This window comes from Salmo salar, chromosome ssa04, assembly GCF_905237065.1.
Source record: "Salmo salar chromosome ssa04, Ssal_v3.1, whole genome shotgun sequence".
Taxonomy (NCBI): Eukaryota; Metazoa; Chordata; class Actinopteri; order Salmoniformes; family Salmonidae; genus Salmo; species Salmo salar.
The window spans coordinates 49,147,509-49,170,324 of NC_059445.1; the positions used below are offsets into that span (position 1 = coordinate 49,147,509).

Sequence of the window (22,816 nt, forward strand, 5' to 3'; positions counted from 1 at the left end):
ACCGTAACAATCAAATCATTTCCGGGTAACAATTAAGTACATTACTGTGATTGATTTCAATTAAAATGGTAAAAATAATTTACAAAATCTGGGAGTGGTCTAAGTGGGGAGGGAAAAAGTGAAATCTAGCTATTATTGGTAAAGAGATTTGGAACACTCTTTCTTATTGGTCTATGATGTCACCAGGCAGGCCAAAACTCCATCCCACCAAAACAGGCTGAAATTTCAGCCGGTCTTTTCTAACAGCTCTTACACAAAAAGGGCATTATCATTATTTTCACAACCTCATAGTGTGGAAATATACTGTACATATAACACAGGAATATCACGTTATTGACTGCACTGGGCCTTCAAGAGTTTAGAAAATATGCCACTTACATCTAAAAAAATGCACCAAAGTAAGCACAGAAGGAACACAAGCAGTTAAGTTATTTGAAGACTACCAGCTAGGTAGCTGCCATAGTTGTTAATAGGAGTTGATGGTCAAGATGCTTCAAAACATCACAGCACATGCTTTCACATAATCAAGCTCTCAGAGTGCAAGTCTATTCACTCTATGAGAGAAGCTTAAGCAATTTTCACCATGATGTGGTATGTCCTACTGTGCAGAGATACTCAACTTTCAATTGAAACCAATAGAGATGTTTCTCAGGCCAGGGACAACAGAGCTAGGAGGGGTGAGTAAGTAATGTGTGTGTGTGATTCAGTACCTGAGCATGCCCTTGTGTTCCTCATGCCACACCTGGATTCTCTCCTCCCACTGCTCCTTGTTGAGCTTGTGCTGGTCCAGGACCCTAAAAACACAAAGACAAAATTATATGACACCATAAAAACATGAGAGAGTACGAAGGTGCAATCAAAAAGTGTTATGTAGACTCTAGAGATGGTGGAGGCCTCACCTCTGAGGCAGCAGTTTTTCACTGGACAGGTATCCTGGCAAGTGAATGTCCTTGTTGTAATCGGCGTACTTGGCCTGCACAGCGTAGGAGGCCAGCAGCACAGCCGTCTCCGGGGGGCAGTAGATGTCATCGTTGAGGATCCCTTCCTTTACCTGCAGGAAGAACAGCCTCTGGGTGGCCTCCTGGATCAGCTCCTCTGACACATCCTCAGGGAAGAACTTGGCCCGGAACTTGAACAGCAGTGGGCTCTCCTTCCTTACATCCTGGGCTGTCACCTAGGGTCAGGGGTCATAAAGATGAGTGGAGGCGCCAGGAGCAGTTTCTCTTTTACTTAAGGTGGCATGGAAGCCTTGTTCACTATATCCTTGTTTAAATGGAGGCGCTCACCTTCTTATTGAGCTTGAGCCATGTCGAGAAACCCTTTGTATCCTGGTACTGCAGACCAAAGAACCACACCTCCCGCAGTCCGATTGTCTTCACAACCTTAGGGCACACCATTTTTTTTTAAATGTAACCCAACTCTTAACAGGGGTTAACTGTGTTAAATTGTTTGTGAAAACAGTGTTACATGACATTCTTGTTTCAGGTCAGGTTTTAACTTAGGTAATGGTGCATGATGGTTGAGTCATTAATTTAAAAGAATCTAAAGATGTAATCCTCTCAAGTTTAGTCTTTCTATACAGTTATATCAAATTATACTGAGGAAATGAATACAGAAGCATCTTAGCTTAGTACTTAGATATTCAACTTATCTTTAAAATTAATACCGTGCTTGATTTCATTTTCAGATGAAAATAAAAATACAGAATCAAATACCCATTTCAAACCTAAACCTATCAACAATGCTAAAATAGTAAGCTAACTGCTTGAATTTTTAAACACACTGAACTCATTCACAAAATTGGATATAAATGATTAAATGCTGGCCTGAGGGATAATGCAGTTGCCAGCCATTTCCTAAGAGTAATTGCTTGGACCTACGTGGTTAACAACAGTTTAAGCTCAACATAACTTAACTCCTCATGTTCTACCCTAGACATTGGTACTCTTTTTTTGTTATATCAGTAGATCGTCTCTCTCTCTCACACACACACACAAACAAACAGAAGATTTGGATCCATTAGGCTAACTAGTGAAAGGCACCCATTGTCTGTATTATCAAAACTAGATTGAAATAAGAATTAAGTCACACGTTAAACTTCGTGCTCCAGCATTTCTGCCCCTTACAGCTCTCTGTCTGATAGACCGAGTAAAAATACAGTGGAAACTCTTATCTAATGGCTGTGGAGGGAGTCATCTAGTCCTCTGCCCAGATTGCCCACTACACCAACTGCCACTTACAGGGAGGGGTCTGTAGGCCGTCCTGACTCAGATATGTCAGGACAGCAAAGTCCACACTTCATTTAAAAATCTCTCATAATAAAAGTAAGAGAAACAAAAAAAATCTGTGATTATAAGCATGAAGTGAAATAGGTATGACACAACAGCCATAATAAGATTGGTGATGGATGCCTTGGGGGTGATTCGAGAGTCTGGCCCTTCTGCTAAAACAATAGAGACATTCTCTGAGGCCAGGCTGGCCTGCCATATAGCCATGACATATTTCTGTCTGAGAGAGCCACTGTAAAACTGGTGGGACCAAAACCTCTCCTCTCCTCACACAAACCGGCATGGCAGAAAAGTTTGAGACGGTTAGGGACTGATAACCACCCATGCATTACATTCCTTGGAGAAAGGAAAGGGAAAGGGGGATACCTAGTCAGTTGTACAACTGAATGCCTTCAAGACACATCTGCTGTGTTTTACATTGGCTGTGTAAACAGCCTGGTAGGGATGTTTCCCATTAAGAAGACAATGTTTATACACACTACCACTGCCTGCACATCACACCATCACCAAAACTCAGTCAATGCAGTTTAGAATCACGATGTACAATATATATATACTAAAGTATGTGGACACCCCTTCAAATGATTGGATTTGGCAATTTCAGCCACATCCGTTGCTGGAAGGTTTATAAAATTGAGCACAAAGCCATGCAATCTCCATAGGCAACCATTGGCAGAAGAATGGCCTTACTGAAGAGCTTAGTGACTTTAAACGTGGCACCGTCATAGGATGCCACCTTTCCAACAGGTCAGTTCATCAAATTTCTGCCCTGGTCAACTGTAAGTGCTGTTATTGTGAAGTGGAAACGTCTAGGAGCAACAATGGCTCAGCTGCGAAGTGGTAGGCCATACAAGCTCACAGAACGGGACCGCTGAGTGCTGAAGCACGTAAAAATCGTCTGTCCTCGGTTGCAACACTCACTACGTTCGTGGGCAAGGAATAATTAATTACATCATCTCCACCCCTCAACCAGTATTCTACAAGAAAACAGACACAAGGGACAACAGACACACCGGTCTCTACATTGCAGATGAGCTGAAGGCAGTCATCAATGACCTTGGACCACAGAAGGTATTTTCACTGGTGACAGACAATGCTGCGAACATGAAGGCTGCTTGGTCTAAAGTGGAGGAGTCCTACCCTCACATCACACCCATTGGCTGTGCTGCTCATGCATTGAATCTGCTCCTCAAGGACATCATGACACTGAAAACAATGGATATACTCTACAAGAGAGCCAAGGAAATGGTTATGTATGTGAAGGGCCATCAAGTTATAGCAGCAATCTACCTCACCAAGCAAAGTGAGAAGAATAAGAGCACCACATTGAAGCAGCCCAGCAACACCCGTTGGGGTGGTGTTGTCATAATGTTTGACAGTCTACTGAAGGGGAAGGAGTCTTTCCAAGAAATGGCCATATCATAGTCTGCCGATATGGACAGCCCCATCAAGAGGATCTTCCTGGATTATGTATTTTGGGAGAGAGTGATAAGCAGCCTGAAACATATAGCAGTAGCCATTGCACGGATTGAGGGAGACAATGACATCCTGTCTGATGTTCAGAATCTGCTTGCAGATGTAAGAGAAGAAATCCGTAGTGCCCTGCCCACTGTTGCCCCAAGCAGAGGAAACTGCAGTTCTGAAATACATAAAAAAGACTTCTGCCTGAAGCCCATACACGCCGCAGCGTACATGTTGGACCCCAAGTATGCTGGCAAGGGCATCCTGTCTGGTGCAGAAATCAACAAGGCCTATGGTGTCATCACTACTGTGTCTCGCCACCTTGACCTGAATGAGGGCAAGGTTCTTGGCAGTCTGGAGAAGTACACTTCCAAGCAAGGGCTTTGGGATGGAGATGCAATATGGCAGTCGTGCCAACATATCTCATCAGCCACCTGGTGAAAGCGACTTTGTGGATCTGAGGCTCTTTCTCCTGTTGCCTCTATTCATCCTCCAAGTCCCACCAACATCAGCTGCCTCAGAGCGCAACTGGTCCTTGTTTGGGAACACACACACCAAAGCACGCAACAGGCTGACCAATACAAGGGCTGAAAAAATGGTGGCCATCCAGGCAAATTTGAGGCTTTTTGAGCCTGACAACGAGCCATCCTCAACAAGGTTGGAAAGTGACAGTGAACATGAGGCCTCAGAGTCTGATGTTCCAGAGGTGGACATTGAAGAGGTCCAGGGAGAAGACATGAGAGGAAGACAACCAAAGCCTTAGTTTCTAGACTATCATTTTACAGATGTACGTTGAAGACGTTTTTGGGAGATACAATGGATCATTGGGGATCATTCAATATTCTCTTTCTTTTGTTGTTCAGTGAAATCATCCCATGTGAAGAGTCAACTCACTTAATTAAAGTTTAATTCGTAACTAAAATGTTTTTTTATTTCTATTGGAAGGATTTCCTAATTTGCAATTATGTCTACTTATGATAAGGTAAAAGGTTTATGTTTCTGTCTCTATATGATATGATAAATATATCCAATGCAAAAGAACATCTACATTTAAATGGTATTGATATTAATTTGCATATTTCCTATTAATTCCCATATATTCCCGTTACTTCCATATATTCCCATTAATTCCACCTCTGAATATTCCCCAAAATGTGCAACCCTAGGCGTGACACTAATTCTCGTGGCTGAACGGAAGCAAGTCGCTTCAGCAATGTTCCAACATCTAGTGGAAAGCCTTCCCAGAAGAGTGGAGACCGTTATAGCTGCAAAGGGTGTACTGTATTGTAAAATAATAATTTGTTCTTAACTGACTTGCCAAGTTAAAGGTTATGTAAAAAATACAAATAAATAAAAGAGGGGACCATATTAATGCCCATGATTTTGGAATGAGATGTTCGACGAGCAGGTGTCCACATACTTTTGGTCATGTAGCATATTTCTAATGGTGTAATTTCAATGAGAGAGCACATGTTCACCAGGGGAGATTACTCCGCCCACATGGAAAGCAAGTGCAAATGAAAAGTTAACAGGACAAAGCGTGCCTTTATTGTCTTGGAAATGGAGTTCCTTTGTGCTGCCAGTGGATTCTATGACTAACATTCTGTCTGCAGCTGAAGAGAGACCAGAGCCTACGCCATAGAGCACAGCTTGACTCAATGAAAGGAACAGTGAGAGAGTGAGAGTTCCTCTTAAAATAGACCACTCCAGTCCCACCACTGGGCTTCCATTCCCCTGATTGCAATTTACACTGATTGGCAATGAATGAAAGCACAGCAAGAACATGTAATTTGCCTTGTTTCAGTAGAGCAAGCAATGTTCTTACCTGGTCGAAGAGTTGCTTTCCCGTTGTGTTGGCCTGGATGGCAAACTCCAACTCTGCATCCATTGTGGTAACACGCACACTAATCTGTTTAGGAAACCAAAATAATAGAGTTAATACGCAATGACTGACAACCAATGAATTACGTCAAAATAAATGTTTCTTTTTACATGTGATGGTATAACTGATTTACAACAAATTTGCTTATAATTTTGATGCCTCCGACTGAGAATTTGAGATTGATTTGAGAATCAATCTACATTATAGAGACTGTTATAGTTCCTTACAGTGATTTATGCAAATACAAAAGTAATTTTTTGATTGATCAATGGGGAATAGGCCTTATAGGCATTAGCATGAACCATCACCTGCCTATGACCCCAGGTATTAAGGTTTTCACAGCAGGTCAGGAGTGGACCTACATGACAATACAGGGCCAGGAAAATAAGCACACTAACTTCGCAAAAACTATTTTTGATTAAACATTTTGTCAGAGTAACTTATAACAACTCTTGAAAGATTTACAGTTATAGCAGGGTGGATACATATAGTTTCAGAATAAATGATGTCCAAAATATCACAGTGGAACAGATTAATGAGCAGGCAGCTAATGCATCATAGTACATCAGTTAGGTTCCAAATACCACTTCGACGGCGGTAACCAAAAGCCATAATACAACCATAACAGATCATACAGATATCCCTCTAGTGGTGTGGGGGCTGTGCTTTGGCAAAGTGGGTGGGGTTATATCCTGCCTGTTTGGCCCTGTCCGGGTGTATCGTCGGATGAGGCCACAGTGGCCCTGTTGGTCATCTATGAACATTTGAACATCTTGGCCATGTTCTGTTATAATCTCCACTCGGCACAGCCAGAAGAGGACTGGCCATCCCTCAGCCTGGTTCCTCTCTAGGTTTCTTCCTAGGTTCTGGCCTTTCTAGGAGTTTTTCCTAGCCACCGTGCTTCTACACCTGCATTGCTTGCTGTTTGGGGTTTTAGGCTGGGTTTCTATACAGCACTTTGAGATATCAGCTGATGTAAGAAGGGCTTTATAAATAAATTTGATTTGATACGATTTAGGCTGATATTCAACCACAACTTTAATCAAAGCAGCATGAAACATTTGTCTTAATTCAAGATACTTTTTGCATGTTCATACTATTCCATTAAATACTCTTTGCATGTTAATTTACACTCCTTTACTCACTAGAAAGGGGAGGGTGGGGCAGACAATAACAATGTTTCAAAGGCATGGGAGAGAGGAGATTGCACAAGGGGACTAAAATTATTGATCAGCCTCAAACCCCCCAAAAATGTTATAATAATAATGTCAGGAAACCTACTGAGGGAGGTATTATCAGCTTATATTAGAAAAAGAGGCACACTGACTCCACAGAAACCAAAGGGAAAATATATCAGTCTTTTCTCTTAATGACGCATTAAAACTTGTCCACTAACAGAAATTTGATAACAGAACATTGAACCGAATTTATTGGGAGAAGATTTTACACAGAAGTAAAAACAATCTCTATATAGCTACTATACTGACACTGTGTCAAATGAAAGAGTTTAGCCACTGAGTATACCTCTCTGAATGAGTAGCTTCAGCAGAAAAACATTTTTGGTTTTAGCGTACTAAGGGGACATGTTTTCCCCCAGCTCTCTTTCTCTACCAAGCTGCTCCACTACAGGAAGTAACCACATCCTCTGGTAGCTGGGCCTCGCAAGGCGAGAGCAAGCCACCCAACATGGAGCTCACTGAGACTGCATCCTGTAATTCATCACATTTCTGCTTGCCTGCCTGCCTCCCTCTCAAGAGATCACTCGTGCTCAGTGATTACACCAGCACAATTTCTCTTTTAGATTTTTTTAACACCCACACACACACGTACATGCATGCAAAGAGGATAGCTCTCTATCACACGGTTCTGCCCTCATTCGACATTTACTGTAGGCTAATATGTGATTATGATAAAACGTTGCTCTAATACCTGTGCAGTAACACAGTAATAATATGATAATTTTTGTAAGAGCAAGCTGTACCATTTCTGTAATTACACAAGCGTTATAAGGAATAGTAGCCTATTTAAAGACTTTTTACCTCTGGAATGTTGAAACACATGATGAAAGACTATCTACAGAGTCATATAAATGAGCAAAGTAACAGAAAAACACTTATACTAGCTTTGGGTTATTCAACACATATACTAGTATTGGGTAATCTTAATCATGATACGAAAACTGGAATTTAAAAAATGAACAAATTTGACCATATTTCTAGAATGATTCATATAACAGCAGGCATACAAAACCTGATGATGAGTTAGCCATCATGGATACCTCGATCCAGACAACTACAATGCATTTGGAAAGTGTGCAGAACCTTTGACTTTTTCAAAATGTTGTTACGTTACAGCCTTATTCAAAAATGTATTAAAAAAAGTTTTCCTCATCAATCTACATACAATACCGCATAATGATACAATACCCCAAAGCAAAGCAAAATACCACAGAGTAATGTTTTTTGCAAATATATATAAAAAAAAGGAAATCAGCAAAACTACGAAATAACACATATGGAATCATGTAGTAACCAAAAAAGTGTTAGACAAACCAAAATATATTTTATATTTGAGATTTTTCAAAGTTGCCACGCTTTGCCTTGATGACAGCTTTGCACACACTTGGCATTCTCTCAACCAACTTTTATTGAACCTTTATTTATCTAGGCAAGTCAGTTAAATTAAGAACAAATTCTTATTTACAATGATGGCCTACCCCGGCCAAACCCAGACGACGCAGGGCCAATTTTGCACCGCCCTACGGGACTCCCAATCACGGCCGGATGTGATACAGCCTGGAATCGAACCAGGGACTGTAGTGATGCCTCTTGCACTGAGATGCAGTGCCTTAGACCGCTGCGCCACTCAGGAGCACTGAGGTTCATGAGGTAGTCACCTGGAATGCATTTCAATTAACAGGTTTGCCTTGTTAAAAGTTCATTTGTGGAATTTATTTCCTTAATGCTTAGAGCCAATCAGTTGTGTTCTGACAAGGTAGGGGTGGTATACAGAAGATAGCCCTATTTGGTAAAAGACCAAGTCCATATTAAGGCAAGAACAGCTCAAATAAGCAACGAGAAACGACAGTCCATCATCACTTTAAGACATGAATGTCAGTCAATACGGAACATTTCAAGAACTTTTAAAGTTTTTTCAAGTGCAGTCGCAAAAACCATCAAGCGGTATGATGAAACTGCCGCTCATGAGGACAGCCACAAGAAAGAAAGACCCAGAGTTACCTCTGCTGCAGAGGATAAGTTCATTAGAGTTAACTGCACCTCAGATTGCAGCCCAAATAAATGCTTCAGAGTTCAAGTAACAGACACATCTCAACATCAACTGTTCAGAGGAGACTGCGTGAATCAGGCCTTCAAGGTCGAATTGCTGCAAAGAAACCACTACTAAACAACACCAAAAATAAGAAGAGGCTTGCTTGGGCCAAGAAACACGAACCATGGACATTAGACCGGTGGAAATCTGGTGCTTTGCTGGTGACACCGTCTGTGATTTATTTAGAATTCAAGGCACACTTAACCAGCATGGCTACCACAGCATTCTGCAGCGATACACCATCCCACCTGGTTTGTGCATAGTGGGACTATCATTTGTTTTTCAACAGGACAATGACCCAAAACACACCTCCAGGCTGTTTAAGGGCTATTTGACCAAGAAGGAGAGTGATGGAGTGCTGCATCAGATGACCTGGACTCCACAATCACCCAACCTCAACTCAAATGAGATGGTTTGGGATGAGTTGGACCACAGAGTGAAGGAAAAGCAGCCAACAAGTGCTCAGCATATGTGGGAACTCCTTCAAGACTGTTGGAAAAGCATTCCTCATGAAGTTGGTTGAGAGAATGCAAAGAGTGTGCAAAGCTGTCATCAAGGCAAAGGGTGGCTACTTTGAAGAATCTCAAAAATAAATATATTTTGATTTGTTTAACTGATTCCATGTGTTATTTCATAGTTTTGATGTCTTCAATATTATTCTATTGTAGAAAATAGTACAAATAAAGAAAAACTATTGAATGAGTAGGTGTGTCCAAACTTTTGACTGGTACTGTAAATATTCAGACCCTTTACTCAGTACTTTGTAGCACCTTTGACAGCGATTACAGCCTCGAGTCTTCTTGGGTATGACACTACAAACTTGGCACACCTGTATTTTTGGAGTTCCTCCCATTATTCTCTGCAGATCCTCTCTAACTATGTCAGATTGGATGGGGAGCGTCGCTGCACAGCTATTTTCAGGTCTCTCCAGAGATTTTCGATCGGTTTCAAGTCCAGGCTTTTGCTGGGCCACTCAAGGACATTCAGAGACTTGTCCCAAAGCCATTCCTGCGTTGTCTTGGATGTATGCTTAGGGTCATTGTCCTGTTGGAAGGTGAACCTTTGCCACAGTCTGAGGTCCTGAGCGCTCTGGAGCAAGTTTTCATCAAGGATCTCTCTGTACTTTGCCCCGTTGATCTTCCCTCGATTCTGACTAGTCTCCCAGTCACTGCCGCTGAGAAACATCCCCACAGCATGATGCTGCCACCACCATGCTTCACCATAGGGATGGTGCCAGGTTCTCTCTAGATGTGACGCTTGGCATTCAGGCCAAAGAGTTAATTCTTGGTTTCATCAGACCAGAGAATCTTGTTTCTCATGGTCTGAGAATCCTTTAGGTGCCTTTTGGCAAACTCCAAGCAGGCTGTCATGTGCTTTTAACTGAGGAGTGGCTTCTGTCTGGCCACTCTGCCATGAAGGCCTGATTGGTGGAGTGCTGCAGAGATGGTTGTCATTCTGGAAGGTTCTCCCATCTCCTCAGAGGAACTCTGGAGCTCTGTCAGAGTGACCATCAGGTTCTTGGTCACCTCCCTGACCAAGGCCCTTCTCCCCCGATTACTCAGTTTGGCCGGGCAGCCAGCTCTAGGAAGAGTCGTGGTTGTGCCAAGCTTCTCCCATTTAAGAATGATGGAGGCCACTGTGTTCTTGGGGACCTTCAATGCTGTAGACATTTATTGATACCCCTTCCCCAAGATCTGTGCCTCGACACAATCCTGTCTCGGAGCTCTACAGACAATTTCTTCGACCTCATGGCTTGGTTTTTGGTCTGACATGCACTGTCAACTGTGGGACCTGATATAGACAGGTTGGTGCCTTTCCAAGTCATGACCAATCAATTGAATTTACCACAGGTGGACTCCAATCAAGTTGTAGAAACATCTGAAGGATGATCAATGGAAACAGGATGCACCTGAGCTCAATTTCGAGTCTCATAGCAAAGGGTCTGAATACTTACGTAAATAAGATATGTTTTTTTATGTAATATATTAGCAAAAATGTCTAAAAACCTGTTTTTGCTTTGACATTATGGGGTATTGTGTGTAAATTGACGAGGATTTTTTGTATCCACTTTAGAATAAGGCTGTAACGTAACAAAATGTGGAAAAAGTAAAGGGGTCTGAATATTTTCCGAATGCACTGTACATCATGGCCCAACACTCACAGAAGACTTATAACCAGTATGCCCATAAAAGGAATGCAAAAAAAGTGTGTAAGCTGCCTGTCTTATGTCTGTTTTATGGTATACAAGCTTTCTCCTGCTGTGTACCCTAAACATATTTCCTATGCTGTGAGAGTGATTAATACAGCTATATTGACAAGGCTCCACGTTCTCTTTCCTCTCAAAAATGTAAATGCACAATCAGCCAGCCTGTATTTCAGTGTGTGGGGGGACGGGACAGTACGCCTGAGCTGAGCCACAACAGCATGCCTTATTTTCCAGTTGTGTGGCTGATTAGTGCTACGTTCTTTCCCCTCTGTGTCAGCAGGCCCCGATTCGCTGGTCAGGCCACTTGTCACCCTGCCACTTCCTGTCATCACCGGCGGGCCGGTGGGACAGAGCAGAGGGCTGGAGAGGGTAAAGCTTTGGCTGGAATGAGGCCTGGCGGCGTCACACAGACGAGGGCTGTATAGTAGAGCTGTGACTGGGCCAAGGTCTGTAGGAGCAGGAACTAACTAGGACCCAGACACATTCAGCCATCTACAAGTGAATAGTACAAACCCTTGACATGGTTGGTTTTCAAACAAATACAACTCTACTTCAACAGTGCATATTTGAATTCCTTGTTTTCTTAAAATGTATGATTTAACAATATCTGGGACACATTTCTCATAAAAGGTTTTACCTAACTTTGTAGGGGGAGAGATGAATAAAGCAACTGTGTATTTCTGACAAAGTCAGAGCCCAGTTTTCTATGGAGTGGTTAGCCTGAGGATGTTTCATAATTTCCTCTACCATGTCTTGGCAACATGAACATAACATTTGCCAGTGAAATTAAGCTTTAAGTGCATTTGCAGCGCACTGGGAAATATTTCACCATGATTAAGATACAAGGCTATTCCATGAGTGATAACATATTTGTAAACAAGTTAGGGCCTAGAACTATCTATTACCATAGCCATTTATTTTACGGTATAAACTATGAACTGAGTCACACCACAAATGTGAGTTGAATCTAAATTCAGTGATTCTTTGAACTTTGTTAATTGCCCTACAAGATCCAGTAAAACATTGATAAAAGTAGATTGCATGTAAGACCTACATTGTGTCCCACTCACTATGTTAAAAAGGGATTTGTATTCATGATTTGATGAATCACTTAAATCATACACTATACTGTCTATTTTCCCATCCAACCAGACAGACTGCTTAACATGACATAGCCTACTGATTAGACATCATTTCATTGTGTAGTTCAGGCCAACAGGTTCTTGGCTGCCAGTCATTGTTAAGAAGTGACTTTTCTGGGTAAAAATAGTTCATCTCTCACGTGAAAAAGGAACTAAGAATGTGCAGTTCTGCCTGGTAAGGGTGGGTCTCACATGGCCAGAGTTCAGAAAACTTCTCACACACTATTATTAGAACAGCAGCAAAACATCACTCATCATAACAGGACCAAGGATACACGTTAATGTTTCCATTTTGCCCTTCGGAACATTCAATGCCTTTTCTGTCTTGTAAAGGGAGTTTGATCATACTGAGCAGAAAACAAAGCTATAACAAACCTTAGCTATAGACTGTATTTCAGTAAAGTATGCACACTTTATGACAGCAAATTATTATAAACTGGGACACCAATCACTAGAAAAAAATTAACATTTTCTTTCCAACATTTCGGAATGCCTCCTCTATCTCCTCGAGACATCTGTCTTTTTCAATTCGGCAAAGCCAAAAAGCCAACTATTTCACTGATATGATGATTGAAATACAAACAAATAAACTTCAATGGGATTTTAAAAATCCTAAATATGTGGAAATCAGGAACTGATGGATAATCCCTATACAGTACTATGTGGTTAGATTCTTGGTAACATATACTTCTATCTGTTTTGGGGTGAATTTTTACCATTCACAAGCTAAAAGCTCACTCTAATTCCACGAAATTCTGAGATTTAGGTTAGCCTCAAACTATTACCTCTCTTCTCCATAGAGCAAACATGTTCTAAACTACCACTAAAGTCAGTTTTACAGAATCAATACATTTTCAATTATGTAGATATTTTTCAGGTTGAATGTGTGAGTCTCTATTAGATTCAAGTTTGTTAAACTCACTGCACTATGACTTATCCTTTTTCCAAAACAGGTTCATGAATCACAGATAATGCCATCTCCTGTGTATTCAAACATCTTAAAAGCAACTACTTCAGCACATATTGATAAGGTCATTATCAGAATCATTATTGTTCACCTACTAAGCAATAATGCAGTGCTTTATGCTAACCAAGGGTGAGATCCTATGTAAAACATGAGGTTTGTTAGAAACAAAACTACATCTAAATCAACAAAAAAACACACAAAAAAACAAAATACAACTCACTGGTTGGTTTTCTGCAGCCAGGGAGAGAAGTTTCAGACCTGCCACACAGTTACTCTCCATTTACGGGCTAAAGCCCCCCAAAGGCTTGCATCATTTCTGCCTTTCACACACTCTACCGCCTGCGGCTTAGTTTATTACAAATTGTTAATCTCAACTCTGCTATGTGCGTTTACAGAGCTGCTTAATCTCTTTCTTACATAGCACTGGTCTTTCCACTTCATTTGTTTCTGTTTCTTGTTGTTTGTGAAGAACTAACACTTTTCAGCTAACACAATTATACTCAAGCCAATATAGTAGTTCACTTCATGGACGGTAAGAAGTAGAAATGGCTGTTGATTAGAATATCATATTTCTGAAGGAAAGCAACCTCAGAATACCAACACATTTCTTAGTGATGTGTAGAGTTATAGAGTCTAAAGGTACATCAAAAGGAAAGTTAACCAGAGTGCAAGTAACTTTTTATTGATGAAAGGGTCTTATGAATGTAATAAGATGTTTTATTTGATGTAAAATAGCATATTATAACATATGTACTATAACATTATCTGGGTAATCTGTTAACGAGACAGGAGTCAATTTGGTTTCTGACATGGGGTGACCTGTAGAAGTGCTTAAAAACATTAAGGGTCATTCCACATCAAAAAGCACAAGAAAGAGGCTTGACACCAACCACCTCAGATTGTGCTGAAATCGTTTCTGTAGTTAGAGACAAATAAGATTAGCATTTTATTTAAATATAATTTGATCTCTGAGAAATTAAGCTAATTGATTTGCACCTAGGGATGCACGGTAGTGCATATCGGAATCGTCCGATATTATTTAAAATGCCAACATTGGTATTGGCCGATGTCTAGTTTAATGGCGCGATGTGCAAAACCGATGTCAAAGCTGACGTGCATACCTATATAACGTCGGTACATGACGTAATGACGCCACGTAAAATGTTGCGCTATACGTGCAACACAGCATTCCTAAACTAGCCCACAATGTCTGCTGTGTGGATCGAGCAGTCATTTGAAAGTAACAACATTTCAGCGAGACAACTCAAAGGCAAAACCCATTAAAGCCAAGATATTGTCCTTCACAATCAACCATTCTCTGTCGTGGGTGATGTTGGCTTTTGCCGACTGGTCGAGCACCGGTACACAGGTGTGCTATTTTTCAGATGTTGCCCTACCGGAGTTACACAGTAATGGCGTCACTGCTATTAGCTTCACGACATACACACTACGGAACGCCGTTTGGGTCTTTGCGTGTCAAAAAAGATACTGTAGCACTGTCAAAGCTGTACAATAAAGTCTGCAAACAAGCAAACACCGGCCACGATGTGTTTACAATACCCTGTTGGTAATAAAGAATAATTTGTTCAACCGCAACTTCTGGGGTAGCTAGCTTTAGCTTGGTACCTAGCTAGCACCAATACAACCAGCCTGAAAACAATGACCAGTGATTTAGGAATCCTTGTGAGTAAGTATTAGCTAGGTTCCCACTTGTTGTTCGCCAATTGAAATTGAACTTCAGTTCATGAAAATAAATAGCTAGTCAGCAACTTAACTCTGTTGCCCAAAGCTAACGTTATAAGCAGCCAGCTAGCTTCAACTGGCTAGTGAGGCTTGACCGCACCAGGTTATGTGTTGTGAAGCTAGCCACAATAAGGATTAGGCACAACAGTGGAATTTACGGTTTGCCTTCCAAGTAAAAGTATGTCATTGACAGTAATGCAAATGAATACAAATAGTAGAATTATGCCATACTTTTATTTTGAAGTCCACTATTGTGTCTAATCATTATTGTGGCTAGCTTCACATAGATGGGCCCGACCACCATTAATCTAATAAGAACTCTCTTATAAACTAGGGTTATTTTAGATGACACCTAGCTAAATAGTTAGCTAGCTAACTATAGCTGCTGAAACAGATGTTGCGTTATTTGACACGTGAAATAGTGTAAACTTTATTTAACTAGGCAAGTCAGTTAAGAACAAATTCTTATTTACAATGACGGCCCGTACGACGCTGGGCCAATTTTGCGCCGCACTATGGGACTCCCAATCACGGCCGGATGTGATACAGCCTGGATTCGAACCAGGGACTGTAGTGACGCCTCTTGCACTGAGATGCAGCGCCTTAGACCGCTGTGTCCATGTGTTAACTATTTAACTGTACTAGAATGCTTAAAAGGCCGCTAAAATTGTAAATATCGGTTATCGGTATCGGGTTTTTTGTCAAGGAAAATATGGGATATCGGTATCGGCCAAAAATGTAATATAAGTGCACCTCTATTTGCACCCAAATTGTCCTTTTAATTTATAGGATTCTTAAGTAATCTTAAACAAATATAGTACCTAACATCTGATTCTCAACAAAGAATAAGACTTGAGGAAGCCAATAAAATTACCAAAAACCAACCCCGGACACACCACACCACATGCCAAACCCACCACAACAACCAGTATACAGTATCAGTTCGCTATGTCTAACAAATAGTATAGAGCTACGGCTTGAAGGATTGGTCTTCATCTTATGTAATGTATTTCCTGTGAATCTGGTGATGGTTTCATGGAGGACTGGCTTGACTTGTGAGGATGACTACACAATTTATTTTCATCATTAGCAAAAGCTATTTGTTTTCTACCCAAAGTCGCAAAGAAAATGTTGTGTTCCATCTAATAAACACAAAAGACCAGCATCATTGATAAAATTATGTAGCGGTAGCAGGAACAGCGGCACCTAGCGGGCAAAAATGGGTGCTTTCACACTAATGCGAATACAATGGCTAATCTCTTTTAACAGGAGAAAAAAACAACACCAGTTTCAAAGGAAATACATTTCATAGGATGAAGAAGTAATACTCCAAGCTGCAGCACCATACTACTTGTCAGACATAGAGACCTTATACTGTAAACTGGTTGGGGTGGGATAACAGTGGGGTGTGGGTGGTCCACTGGTGGCTATTTTATGGTATTCCTCGTGTCTTACTCAATAGTAGGAAGAAGTTTGATCTAGTACTATAATTATTAAATATTATGGGAATATTATGGGAATCACACCCGTTGTGCGGGCGTGATTTAAGACTTTTAACAACATTTTTAACATTGTGTGTTTGAGCTACAGACTTATTGGTTGTACAATTGGATTCATCTTTTTCTTCTGTATCCATTGGGGGCTGAGATAGAGAGGTGTTTGTGAGACAAGGGCTGATCCCGAAGGGGCCCGGGGCGGTGTCTTTTTTACAAAAATGTCTGAGTCTTTGAGCAAAAAACTATTACGCTATCTATGAAAAGCTGAGACTCTCACGAACACGTACGTGTAACATGTTTGCTCTATGACGCTCACAAGCTACACAAGAATTATTACAAGGTAAGGGGTTCTTCTACATAGAACACCATAGGAAATCTCAGGACATAGTGTCATAATACTGTAATAAGCTCACATAGTTGCTGTCAAACTCCACACAGTTGTCACTGACTAGTTGGATATTCATTTCCCTCTGAGCAAACAATTTCTGTACTTACAGCATTCATATTAATGTATTTTATCAGGTTTTTGCTTTGGCAGACCATAACTGCAACTGTTTATGTCAAATTGTTTTGCGTTCTACTAGTAACCCAATCTTATCTCAATCTCTTCATTCAAAGACTCAGTCATGGACACTCTTACTGACAGCTGTGGCTGCTTTGTGTGATGTATTGTTGTCTCTACCTTCTTGCCCTTTGTGCTGTTGTCTGTGCCCAACAATGTTTGTACCATGTTGTGCTGCTGCCATGTTGTGTTGCTACCATGTTGTGTTATCATGTGTTGCTGCCAAGTTATGTTGTCATCTTAGGTCTCTCTTTATGTAGTGTTGTGTTGTCTCTTGTCATGATGTGTGTTTTGTCCCATATTTTTATTTAATTTATTTGTATTTTTAATCCCAGCCCCCATCCCCGCAGGAGGCATTTTGCCTTATGAAAGGCCGTCATTCGAAATAAGAATTTGTTCTTAACTGACTTGCCTAGTTAAATAAAGGTTAAATAAAATTAAAAATTAAAAACCCTGGCTGTCCTAGAAAGAAAATGGTAAAACACTTCAGTGTGAGGCTAAATATAAGGGCTGCACATAAATGAAAAAAAAGCCTGGGTTTTGCTGGGATATGGGGACTGATATGGCTAAAAGTGCCAATTCGGGCGACAATCAACTACCTTAAAGTTATGGTAAATAATGCAATACATAATGTTGCAGAAATGCCAATCTTATCTGTTTCTAACTACAGAAGCAATTTCAGAACAATCTGAGATGGTGGGCGTCATGGAACGACTCAAGTGCTGAAACGATGGCTGAGGACCGCGCAGTTGCAGTTGTGCAGGGCGGAGAAGGGGGAGTCTGTGCTGTGAAACACCAAATAAGGCTTTCAGTGGCAGTGTCAAGAGACTGCAGGCCAGGAAATAGCTAAAAAGGAACTGACGTAATCTCAGAAACCTTGAGTCACTAGATTACAGTTCCTTGGGAAACTAACAATGCCAAAAGAAGCAAAGCCTACACTAATGGTAGGGGGACACATGAATGACTGGTGTGAAAAGACATGTTAATACAAATACAAAGATAAAAAAATAAATAAAACTATAATCTTCTCATGAGTTAAAGTCTTAAGTCTTAAAAGCTAAATGTCACAACACCGCACTTTATTTTACCGTCATTACCCGAGGCGCATTTGATCGCAGTGATTCTTTTTAAATCCTGGTGTCTTACTTTTCTGTCTTCTGAATCATGTAGTAGGCCTATGCTATGATGCTACACATAATGGAATATTCAATGTTCCTAATTTGATGTAAATACTTGATAAAGATAATGTAGAAATGATATCAATTACAGATGCAATGCAATGTTACATCAATAGAACTGATTCAGTGGATTCTACATTGAACTAAATTTCCCTGGGCTGGGCTATGTAGGAAAAACCTAATCACACAGGCCTGGTAAACTTAACAAAGGTTTGCCATAGATCAAACTTTAAGTACTATTAGATTCTGTATAGACTACATTTTGATAGAGCAGATTGCATGTGACCTGACCTGCATCATTCAATAGCAATCCCATAGGACAGACTACCATAGGAGTTCACTGTTGAAGAGTGCATCTGTCAGGCCAGCTGTTGTACTACTGGGTACCACAAAGACAAACAACGTCAACGAATGGGCCATGGGAACCTCCGGTAAACACACAGCAAACAAAACCCAAACTAATAGGCCGCATTGATATGAATAATAACGTAAAGAATGTCTGACATAATTGTTTATGAACAGGGATAGAGTTGATATGAACACAACGAAGCGTCATTCAACTTCTTTTAAAGTTCATTCGGAAGCCAATCACGTTCCAGGAAGAGGGGGATTGTCGATAGCGCATAGGTTGACACAAAATAACGGTTAATAGAATTGACACAAACATAGGTTAACAAAAAATAACTTTGGGCAACATTGTAAGCTATCAATTCATTAAAATCGTTAATAAAACACGTTTTGGAGATGCTGCAGGGAAAATATAGCTAACAGCGATATAGACAATAAACGTTTCATTCATTTGATGCGCGCGAAACTTTTTCGGAACCTATAGCCCGAGGTTTCTTTAGGATACAAAGTCAGACACATTCAGTATCCTAACTTAGTTTATTGCGTCGAATAGATGCTTATGAAGACATATAGTGTAGTCAATCCAAACATTTCACCTTCTATCATGGGTTAAATTATCTTTCTCGACCTAACAGGACCGGAATACATTTTGACCAGAGTTGGCGTTTTAAATAACGCCTATGTATATGTAAACGTTGGAAATAAACTGTTCCCAAACTCCAAAAAAAATTACTCACCGTCTTTGGCATTTTTGCAGTTCTCGGTCTTTAGTCACTGATGTCAGGAATTGGATGATGGCAACAATGGAGTCAACTAAAACGTTTGTCCATTAGATAAGGTGCGCAATCTGAAATAGCGTCAGTTCAGTTAATCTTTGATTTCAAACTTTTCCCACAACCTAAAGAAGGCTACTCGTATTTTACTATTTCTTTGTTTCGCCTCAAAGTCGTGGTCCAGAGCTTGATTTCCTGCTAATAGCACTGTGACTGAAAAACCACACCCAACGCAATGAAGACATACTAAAAGTAGTTTTCAGCAGACTCCGCCTGTATTCCCATGACCCGTTATGCCTTTGTAAAACTCCTGTTAAACGTAAACATTTTAACTCTACTGAACAAAAATATAAGCGCAACTTGCAACAATTAACGATTTTACTGAGTTACAGTTCATATAAGGAAATCGGTCAATTGAAATAAATAAATTATGGATCTATGGATTACGGATTAAATAAAGGTTAAATAAAATATATATAATAATCGATGGCTTTCACATAACTGGCAGTGGTGTAAAGTACTTACGTACTTATTTTTGACAACTTTTACTTTACTACATTCCTAAAGAAAATAATGTACTTTTTACTCCATACATTTCCCCTGACACCTAAAAGCACTCGTTTCATTTTGAATGCTTAGCAGTGCAGGAAAATGGTCTAATTCACACACTTCTCAAGAGAACATCCCTGGTCATCTACTGCCTCTGATCTGGCGGACTCACTAAACACAAATGCTTTGTAAATTATGTCTGAGTTGTGGCGTGTGCCCCTGGCTATCCGTTAATAAAAAAATTTTAACTAGAACATGGTGCCAACTGGTTGGCTTAATATAAAGGATTTGAAATTATTTATACTTTTACTTTTGATACTTAAGTACATTTTATCAACATTTTATCAATTACATTTACAATTACAATTACATTTACTTTTGATATCTAAAACCAAATACTTTTAGACTTTTACTCAAGTAGTATTTTACAGGGTGACTTTCACTTTTACTTGAGTCATTTTATAATAACATATGTTTACTTTTACTCAAGTATGACAATGGGGTACTTTCCCCCCCACTTATAACTGGGCAGGAGCACAGAAATACTCCTCAGTTTCATCAGCTGTCCGTGTGGCTGGTCTCAGATGATCCTGAAGGTGAAGAAGCCGGATGTGGAGGTCCTGGGCTGGTGTGGTTACACATGGTCGGTTGTGAGGCCAATTGGACATACTGCCACATTCTCTAAAACAATGTTTGAGGTGGCATATGGTAGAGAAATGAACATTCAATTATTTGGCAACAATTCTGGTGGACATTCCTGCAGTCAGCAGGAACCCTCCCTCAACACTTGAGACATCTGTGGCATTGTGTTGTGTGAGAAAACTGCACATTTTAGAGTGGCCTTTTATTGTCCCCAGCACAAGGTGCGTCTATGTAATTATCGTGCTGCTTAATAAGCTTCTTGATATGCCACACCTGGTCAGGTGGATGGATTATCTTGGCAAATGAGAAATGTTCACTGACAGGGATGCAAACAAATTTGTGCACAGAATTTGAGAGAAATAAGCTTTTTGTGCGTATGGAAAAATGTTGATCTTTTATTTCAGCTCATGAAACATGGGATCACTTATGTTGCGTTTATATTTTTGTTCAGTATAAATTCCTGGAATATAAATTAAAGCAAGGATATCCCTCCGAATTCTGATTGATGTAATTTCCCACATACCCTAAAACTAGGCAGCTAGACTACTAAGTAGCCATTTAATTTTACTCTAGTTTATCAAGCTATAATAATGCAATTTTTAAAGTCACCTACGCGACACTGTTGCCAATTGCTTATTCTTTTCAACAAACACCTAGAGCTCTATTTCTATAATGGATTGAATATAAAGAACAGATTTACAAAAATGATTCAACCTCAGAGGAGTTTTGTCTCGTGACACATAGTCAGGACTACACATGTGTACCACCCATATTAAAAACAGGCCTATTGAAGTCGACTTTCAAGCAATACAAACATCTGAATTTCATATGAAGTGAATTTTTGTGTATGCAAATACCTCATTGCATCCAGCCTCATTCCTCTTCCCCATTGTCACAACGTCCACAGGTGGTGCCTCTCCCCGTTCGGGCGGTGCTCGGCGGTCGTCGTCACCGGCCTACTAGCTGACACCGATCTACGTTTCTGTTTCGTTTGGTAATGTCTGGTTAGAGTAGCACCTGTTTTGTGTTTAGTAATTAGTGGGGGTATTTAGTCTGTCTGTTTGTGTTTGGGGTTGTGCGGGATTGTTTTGTGTCTGTTGCTGTAGGTTTGGGGGAAATTTATATTACTGTTCCTGAGTTAGGTTACACGTTTTGGGAATTAGGTTGCTGGGCTGCGTTCCGCGTCTTTCTTGTTCGTGTTGGACTTGCCTTCTTTATTAAACACGTTAAACGTACCTGAGTCTCCTGCGCCTGACTTCACCCCTCCTGCAGAACTATTTTTATGACAGAATCCCGCACCACATTTGGAGTCAGCAGGAGCCGAAGCGCCAGCCCCCTCCGCTGTCCTTCATCGGTTGGGGACAGCGATGGATCAGGTGTTGGCACGCCTGGAGAATTGGGAGAGACGTGCTCCTCCACCTACTGCAGCTACTGTCCACCACCCTGAGCCCCCCTCAGCGCCGACGGAGTCCAGCCCGAGTGGGATTAAGCTCGCGCCCCCGAGGGAGTTCGATGGGACAGCCGCTGGGTGTAAGGGGTTCCTACTCCAGCTGGAGCTGTACCTGGTGACCGTTCGCCCCCCTCCCTCTGGAGAGGAGAGGGTGAGTGCCCTCGTCTCTTGTCTCACAGGTAGAGCCCTGGAGTGGGCCAACGCCGTCTGGGAGGGTCCAGATTCAGCCAGGGACGACTACGCGGAGTTTGCCCGCCGCTTCCGGGCGGTATTCGATCATCCCCCGGAGGGCAAGGCGGCGGGTGAGCTACTGTTCCACCTGAGACAGGAGACGAGGAGCGCCCAGGACTTCGCATGGGAGTTCCGGACCCTAGCCGCTGGAACGGGGTGGAACGAGAGGGCCTTCATCGACCACTACCGCTGTAGCCTGAGGGAGGACGTCCATCGGGAGCTGGCATGTCGGGACACTGCCATCACCCTGGACCAGCTCGTCGATCTGTCCATCAGACTGGACAACCTGCTGGCTGCCCGTGGGCGTTCTCCTCGGGCCCTTTTCGTTCCACCTCACAGTCCTCCTGCTCCAACGCCCATGGAGATAGGAGGGGCTGCAGCTAGGAGGACCGGAGGGGAGGGCCTCTCCTGTGCCCACTGTGGTCGCAGAGGGCACACTGCCGATCGGTGCTGGAGAGGCTCGCCCGGGAGTTCAGAGGGCAGGCAGAATACCACGTCGACACCCCAGGTGAGTCAGCACCAGTCTCACCCAGAGCCCCCTGTCGGCCACATGCATGCCCTAGTTTCT

General features: G+C 41.4%; 1 protein-coding gene across 1 annotated transcript in view; it reads right to left on the reverse strand.

Annotated features, from left to right (window-relative positions):
- The window catches only part of moes (Moesin), a 32,625-nt gene extending 13,051 nt beyond the window's left edge, over nt 1-19,574 (reverse strand). Inside the window, 5 exon segments of the mRNA NM_001173823.1 lie at nt 711-794; nt 900-1,174; nt 1,287-1,382; nt 5,575-5,658; nt 19,341-19,574. Of these exon segments, the coding sequence (NP_001167294.1) occupies nt 711-794; nt 900-1,174; nt 1,287-1,382; nt 5,575-5,658; nt 19,341-19,352 (551 nt within the window). The 5' untranslated portion in view covers nt 19,353-19,574.
- Between the last annotated feature and the right edge of the window lie 3,242 nt (nt 19,575-22,816).